Here is a 7,926-nt window from a genome sequence, read left to right on the forward strand (position 1 = left end):
TTTTGTTTGTTTGTTTGAATATTTAGACAAAGGTGCAGATCCCCGGGGAGTGTCGGCACCCGCTGTTAAGGCTGAGTGACCTCCTTCAGCCTCAGTCTCTTCATATCAAATACAAAGTTTGATAAACTTTAAACAAAAAAAATTGGATTCACGGATTCAGCTGTAACACAAGGCCTGTTGGAGCTTAAACATCCCATCAAAGAAAAATAAGGACTGAACAACAACTAAAGGGGCCTAAGGTGGATGAACTACACTAAAAAAATAACATCGTGAGGGTCACTGATGGAGTAAAACTGCAACAGAAAAAGGATCTTCTGAACATCACAATATGTTACAAACTGTGCTGCTTTTTCTTCGATTTCATAAAATATAACATTTTGCACTCACTGCAGACGTATTGAACAGGTGCAGGTGATTTACATATTATATATTCATTTAAGTGCCCCAGTTAGTTAATTAGTTATGTTTTGTTATTGTTTTTGTGTGTGTGTGCCCTGCCTACATGGTTTTAAAATACATCAAAAATATTAGTACAGTTAAACGTTTGTCAGGCAAGAACAGAGCTTCTTACACAAACAGCACAAAGGACTTGGCTTCTGTCCCAGTAAGAGTGAAGCCGGTGAGCCACTGATGTTGAGGTCTAAATCAAAGGCAGCCATCACTAATTAATGTTACTGATAACACCTGCGGTTTTCCTGCTCCAACGTGTCACGGTGTCTGCTGTGAGAAAAGTCTATTTGGCGAGCAATACCAACAAGTTATTTTAAATAATTAAAAATCAAGTTACTGATGCCAGAATGAAAATATGTGCCAAAATAAGTTAAACAATACTTTTCCTGACCCTGACCCTAATCCTGGCTTCCAGGAGTCGATAGTTTGCATTTAACAACTGTACTCGTAGTTGACTTATAGGGTGAAGAATGTTTTGTTGGTTCTTCAAACAGAAGACTCCATCTCACCTCCAAGTGATGAAGAGCTGAATTCACTCCCATATAATAACTCACGTTGCATCCCGGCTCGTGGCAGCACAGATGCAGGCTACGGCAGGTAAAACCCACCACAGCTGAGTTCAACCTGAGCTAAACCTTCTACCTGTTTTCAGGCTCACACCTTTACAGCAGGCTGTAAATCTGCTGTACAGTAAATCCTTTGTTGTGTCACTGAGTGATAGTTTGATTTGTATGATCTGCATGATTTTTTTTTTTTTTTTTTTTGGTTACTCTAACAGAAACTTTGCCTTAGAGAAAAAGAGTGCCTTGCATTCTTGCTGAGAAAAAACAAATTATCCACCACAGAACTGATTTACTTCAGTTTTTTGAATTATTAAGAGAAGGTTAAAAAAAAATTAAGATTTTGTGGCTGCATTGTTCAGAAATAAATAAGCAATTTTTCTCTTAATTTAGTTACAAGTGTTCAACTTATTTTGATTCTTTCATTTGCTTCAACTGAGCCTGCTGCAAAGATTGCATCTGTTTAAAACAAAATCAAATCTATTTAGGTTTTTGTTGTTGTTGTTCCTTTTTTAGGAAGAGTTCAACTTCAGAACCGGCACTAGTCCTGCATGAAGTGAAGAAACTTCACCCAGTAATTCACCTTTCCCGTCCATAAAAATTGTGTGGCAGCGCCCTCTACTGGACTGAATAAGAACAGTATTAAGTGTGGCTGTCTGGATTTGCAATATTCTCATCGGCTGATCACTGATTTCACTCAGAGAAGAGTTTAATCTGCATGACAAACATTTATTAATGTCAAATTTAAAGAGACTCAAAGTCTTACACTTTAAAACTGGACAAACAAATGTGAGATCCAACGAATCTGGCAAAGGTTTAAAATAAACCCTTTGCTGTTGTAGCTTATTTATCTTATGGCTCACATTCATTTCCAGATACAGGCTGTCAAAATTATACTCAGAGAAGACAAAGACAATTTGATAAGACAATAAAGTGATTACTTCAAAACAAATGAAACAATACCACATATCATCAGGTAGTGCAAGGTTGTTACAATATTTTAAAATTAAGAGAAAAATATGTACCCATTTTCATTTCTAGTGCAGCTACTCCTACAGTCAATACAAAACCTTTAATCAGTCAAATAATGCCACGAGGTTTACACATTTTGCCTTTCTGTCAGCAAGCCTCCACTATAAAAATACATATTTTTGATACTACGTTTTGCTTTTAATTGCTTTAGAGTCGGGCAACTTCCTTATTTATAATTCCTGATATGTAGAGATTTGTGACTTCACTCATTCTCAGGGGTGCATAATGGACTAAATAACATGTTAAAATGGACTTTTAGAACTATCATGAAGAAGAGTTGGGTCAGCAGCTGCATGAAGAACAGTCTCCTACTCAGTGAACAGCAGATGCCCTGAAAAGATGCTGTCACTGGTCAGGCCATTGGCACCATGTTTGGACAACAGATAAACCCTGTCTCCCTTCTGAAGCCTAACGTACACGCTGCCACTGGCTGTGATGTGACCGTTCTGCCTGGTGGTGAACGAGTGCAGAACCAGCTTCCCGTTATGCATCAGATCCACACTGGCGTCGCTCTGGGTGATGGTGCAGAAGAACTGGAACTCATACACACCTGGAACATCACAGGTAAAATACCCTGTCTTGATGTCATAGCTGTTCTGTCCGTTGTAGATGATGTCGCGGAAGGCGATGGGCTGGTCGGTCCTGGGGAAGTTGTTTCCCAGTCGCACAGAGAAGGCTACTTTCACTGTGGGGGCAGAAGATCCAGGGGGGCCTGGTGGACCTTGTGGTCCGGTGGGTCCTGTGTGGAAATAAAGAGCCCCGTTATATCCAATAGAACCTTACCATTGTAGTATTTTGAAGTAATGCTACCAATTCTAGTATTTATGGATAATAGTACAGGAAGTGGTAAGTTTACCTGGTGGTCCTGCAACACTCACTGGACCTTGTGCTAGATAAAATTAAAGGGGGGGGGGGGATTAATATTTGCAGAAAAATAGCTAATGTTGGTACTGAAAAACTGTGTCGGAGAGGATTTCATCAACTCACCATCCTCCTTCCAGGGACTGAGGTCAAAGGCAGGAATGTTACTGCACTGTGTGTAACCGGACTGTCGAGGCCGATACTGGAAGGGCTTCTCTGGCACTTCAGTGATGCCGGTGTTGTCGCAAATGATCCGAGCAAGTGATGTATCCCTCACAGACCTCCTCTGGGCCTCAGTAAAGACTCCGTCATTCTCCCACCAAAGTCTGAAATGGGACAGTTTCAAAACATTTAAGGACATGCAAAAATGAACATAGAGATGGAGTCAACAAATACCTCCACGTTTTCAGCAATGCGATTTATGTAATTTACCGGTCTCCCTGACGGATCCTCTGGAACTGAGTGGCAATCATACAGGCAAACAGAGGTCCCACTCTTCCTCCACGGACAAACGGCTCAGCCACTCCAGCCACCCACACGTCAATGTTGTCAGGTGTTTTATAGAGATCCAAAAATCTCTTGGCCAGAGCAGAGTTGTTCATCACTGCAGCCAGCTCTGCCAGGGTTCGTGGCTGTGACAGCCCACAGAACTTCCTCCACTGGTTGTAGCCTAAAAAGGGACACAGTGTGAACACATTGCCACATTTTAAATGTATGAACTGTAATGCCAGCAAAATTCATTCTAAACTTAAAGAATACATAGGTATTAAAAAAAATACCAGGGAGTCCATGGTCTCTGCCTCTCTGCATGTTAAGAGATGCCAGATCCAGCGCCAACTCAGCGGAGAACTGAAACAGCCTTTCCCTCAGCTCATCATGCATCATGTGTTCCTGCGTGTTCAGCTTGGCCTTGCGACCCACCAGCCCCCTCAGGATTGGGTCCAAACCACCTGAGGAATTCAAGGAAGGAGTTTTACTTTTAACCACTTCTATATACTATCTGTTTAGTGAAGAACTAACAAGCTAACTGAGCCCATACCTTCAAAGATGACTCTCCATGGTGTGAAGAAGGCTCTGTGCAGCAGTGGGCTGGGGAAATCATCATGTTCCTCGTACTTCTCGTTAAGACGGAAAATGAAAGGCTGAACCATCAGGTGAGCGAATCGGTAGGCAGCTGTGGCGAACACATTGGAGATGCTGGGGTCCACGTTTTCATCATAGCCAGGGTAGGTGGACAGCTGCCTGGCAATGAAGTCTGGACCCACAATGTGGTTCAAGTAGTCTCGGAAAGTCAGAACCTGAGAGGCCAAAAAGAAACATTAACCGAACCGTGTGAGGACATACCACCCATCCCTTCCATCATTAAAGTAAAACGCCTTCTGTCCATGCAGCTAAGCCCCCCTCTGACCTGAAAGTATCCTCCCATGATCTTGCGCGCCTCCTGGTACAGCCTCTCTCCATCCCAGTGAGGATTGAGTTTGGCCAGAGCTCGTGCCAGACGGTTGTGTTCACGCATCAACAGTGTGTGCAAAGAGGTCAGAGCAATGTTCTCATTGGAGCGCTCGTCACCTGAAAAGCCACATAAAGTGCCGTCAGCCCAGTACAATCCTTGGAGTGAATCTAACACTTAAAGTAAAGATTGTACGTGAAACCTTTTCTGCTGCCACTCACCAGCCAGAAAGCAGGGCACCTCCTCAGCATTATTGTCCTTAGTAATGCGAGCTCGTGTGGCACACATGTTGGCACCCATGTTGGTGAAGGGCAGGAGCTCACGGCCGTTGTCCTTGTACTCTGTGTTGACCTTCAGCAGACCCTCATCTGTGGAGAGGTCCCGAAGGAAGCGAGCTTTGGCATCGTCTGAACCGTACACCTGGCCTACATCGATGAAAGCTGTGAGGGTGTTCATCTGCTGACGGACATTGGCTGCACCGAAGAGGTGGCCTGTGTTGCCGGACCCACAAGCTGCTGCTGAGCGGAAGAATGGGATGCACTCGTGTGAGTTTCTGCCAAAGCGGGGGTCAGCGCTTGGAATCTGTTTAGATGACAAGAAGCACTTAGCCTTCAATGTGTGTGTGTGTTTGTGGGTTTGGATGTATTCATAATGTGATGACACTGACATCAATGGGGAAGCAGGGCTCAGTGCGATCGCAGGTCTTGTCGCAGTCAATGCCGTTGCTGAATGAGCGGATGACGGGAGAGTGAGGAGTGAAGGTCAGGTCGTGATCAGTCCACTGGCCGAAGATTGTCACCAGGTGAGTGTAGAGTGGGTCGCTCTCCACGTCAGAGTTTGCTGTGCGCAGAATACGGTTGGACACCTCCCTCACCTGGGGGACAGGATGCAGACAATAAGAACCTTGATGAAATGGATTTGTATAAGTACAAGTGTCTTTTTGTCCAAGAACTTTCGCTGTGTAGCCAGTTAAGATGAAGTGTATTACCAGCGGAAGAATTTCACCGTTGACTTTCCTGTCAGCATCCCAGCCTTTAGCCACAGAGATTCTATCCTGGTACTCAGCAGGGAGCCAGCGGGTGAAAGGTGTGTTGGAAGATCCCCAGCGAGTGTTCATTCTAGGCAAGAAATAATAAATCTTTTCTTTTTCTCCGATAAATCCTTTATAGTATGTAGTATATATAGTATATGTACAAGTGAAATGAAAAGTTACCACTTAAAACCTGCCCCACCTGTTGTTGCAGACGCTGCTTGCAGTGCGAAACTTGTTCAAATTGGGAGTTGTCTTGCAAGAAGGAACACGATGTCGAGGAGAGCAGCCTGTCAGTTCAGCAATGGTCTGCAGATCCTCCTCAGAGAGCAAATCTGATTAAAGGAAGCAAATGATAAGCAACTCAGCTTGTAACCAATTTGCAAATATTTGTAAGGTGAATTTCGATTTTCAGTTTTGGCTACACACCTGTGGCATTGATGGAACGTTTCTGACGTTTTGCCAAAGATCTCTTGATCAGTGTGACAGCATTGTCTAAGTAGTCAGCAGCGCGCACAACTTGACGGCTTGGGCCAACAGGCTGCTTCAGCAAGCGCAGGATGTCTGAAGGGTTTGCTGATTGCCTCCTCACACGGTTAATGCTCCTGTGTTGCGTGAAGAGGCCAGATACATTAATGTCTTCATTCAGAATATCTTTCAGTCACTTTAGGGTTCATTCAACAGGTTAGTTCACTTACTCCCTCCTGGAGTACTCGTATGCTGCATCCACATTGGCTTTGGCTGTCCTGACAGCTTCTTCAATGACACTCCGGCTCAAATGTGATTCTGAAAATAAAATTAAAAAAAAAAACACATTTTGTTGAACTTACTTTCTGGCTCACTCTTAATAGTGATGCTCCTGATCTGTTCTGCTTTTTTTTTGGTTCATTTCTCTAAGGTGTGATAAATTAAAAAGAGAAAGAAAAATCAGATAATTAATTGTAGGAGGATGAGATTATTTTAAATCAAGACTAATTAATGCATTTGAAGGTGTCTGCAGCTATGCTAAGTAGAATGATAGAAGTAGTACTCACCAACTTGGGACAGAGAAAACAGGTAAAGCCCTGCAGCCAGCAGGCACAGAAACCGATTCATCTCTAGAAAAAGGACAAATACTTGGCTGTCATATACACTGGTCAAATCATTTAAATCACATCTTCTGAATTTTACTCAGAGAAAGTCTCAGAAATATAATGCAAAACCAAATACAACTCAGCCAAACACGTTACTGACCCATTAATGTTAACTGTGACTTCTGTGTAAAAAATAAATAGCTTATTGAAAGTCAGAAATTAGGAAATTAACCTGTGAAAAGGGTGAAGCTCCTGTCCTGTAATGTGCTCTTGCATCCAGTCTGAACCTCCAGGGGCTCAATGCTGCTCATCATGACAGAAGGACTATTTATAGCGATGGGACACGTCATTTGATGCCAGGTTTGTTGTCTGGAATTTTGCTCAGACAATGAATTTTTTTTTTTCTTTTCCTAGTTCCTCCTCTGCAACATCAGTCCTGAGCAGTTTCTATTTATGGAAACGATTAAAAAAATATGAGCTATACCTGATTGATTGACACTGAGTGATTAGAATGAATGTTTTCACATGGTCTGGTTTCAAAAACAACAACAACAATAATAAAGATAACGAAAAAAACACAAACAATTTGATTAACCCATTTTTGCACGTTCTGCATTTCTGTGCAAAAATGGTTTCTTATTTTACATATAATAATGTAACAATAACTATATAAAGCACCATGTTTCCCCTCTCCTCTCGGTCCTGGCGCTCACACAGAAGCAGGCTGCTGGAATGTTTTCTAAAGCAAACCTGCATATCTGGTGTCGGAGCTGCACCCGAAGAGAAACTCAACCCCGCATCTTCACGAGCAATTTAGAAATGTGTTTTCCCATTGCGTCAGGTTAAAGCACCTGTTATTTTCATTATCTCCAATTTTTCATTTGAGCTTTTACTCTAGTTTCACTGAGGTTTGTTTTCCAGTAATTTAATGGTTTTTCACATATCTGGAAATGTCTGTGTGAATATTGTGTGTTTCTTGTACTTGTAAATAACAGTGGAGGGCTGAGTCTTCACAGTGGGCTGTACGGTGACATCTTTTTTCTTTATTTACTGAACTCTGCTGTAGCGTTTTGTAAAACCAACTTCGGGAAGGTCAACAGTGTCAGGTAAGTCTAGTGTCAACAACTTCCTGGAGCGGGAACTTGTCGGACTTACCGACGGGCCACACAAGCTGTTGAAATTACATAAAGCGTGACGAAGTGAAGGAAGACAACTTCCTGCACTTACGTTACGTAAAATGCAAAACGCCCATCATATTTTCCATTGACACATGTTACATAGGGTCTATAGCATGACTTTAAACACCTGAGGGCGTGACTGAACACACCTGTTAAGCGGCGAATTAAAAGAAATACTGTGCGCTTTTTTTAATTAACGAAAAGTTCATTAATTTTGCGTCATTTGCTGGATTCTAGACGAACATGGAATATAAATACCCAACGTCTACATGATCAGATTTAATAAAACATT

The 7,926-nt window shown here is 42.5% G+C and overlaps 1 protein-coding gene across 1 annotated transcript; it reads right to left on the bottom strand.

The window, feature by feature from the left end:
• Positions 1 to 1,718: 1,718 nt before the first annotated feature.
• LOC124058328 (eosinophil peroxidase-like) lies at positions 1,719 to 6,790 on the bottom strand. The gene is made up of 15 exons (XM_046387462.1): positions 6,689 to 6,790; positions 6,418 to 6,480; positions 6,082 to 6,169; positions 5,813 to 5,988; positions 5,586 to 5,718; positions 5,342 to 5,471; positions 5,021 to 5,227; positions 4,575 to 4,935; positions 4,312 to 4,472; positions 3,943 to 4,201; positions 3,683 to 3,853; positions 3,336 to 3,573; positions 3,030 to 3,229; positions 2,899 to 2,931; positions 1,719 to 2,781 (listed from the first exon to the last, which is right to left on the bottom strand). Exons 1-15 carry the CDS (start codon positions 6,768 to 6,770, stop codon positions 2,351 to 2,353), a joined length of 2,733 nt encoding a protein of 910 aa, XP_046243418.1. The 5' UTR covers positions 6,771 to 6,790; the 3' UTR covers positions 1,719 to 2,350.
• Between the last annotated feature and the right edge of the window lie 1,136 nt (positions 6,791 to 7,926).

This window comes from Scatophagus argus, chromosome 4 (genome assembly GCF_020382885.2).
Source record: "Scatophagus argus isolate fScaArg1 chromosome 4, fScaArg1.pri, whole genome shotgun sequence".
NCBI lineage: Eukaryota > Metazoa > Chordata > Actinopteri > Scatophagidae > Scatophagus > Scatophagus argus.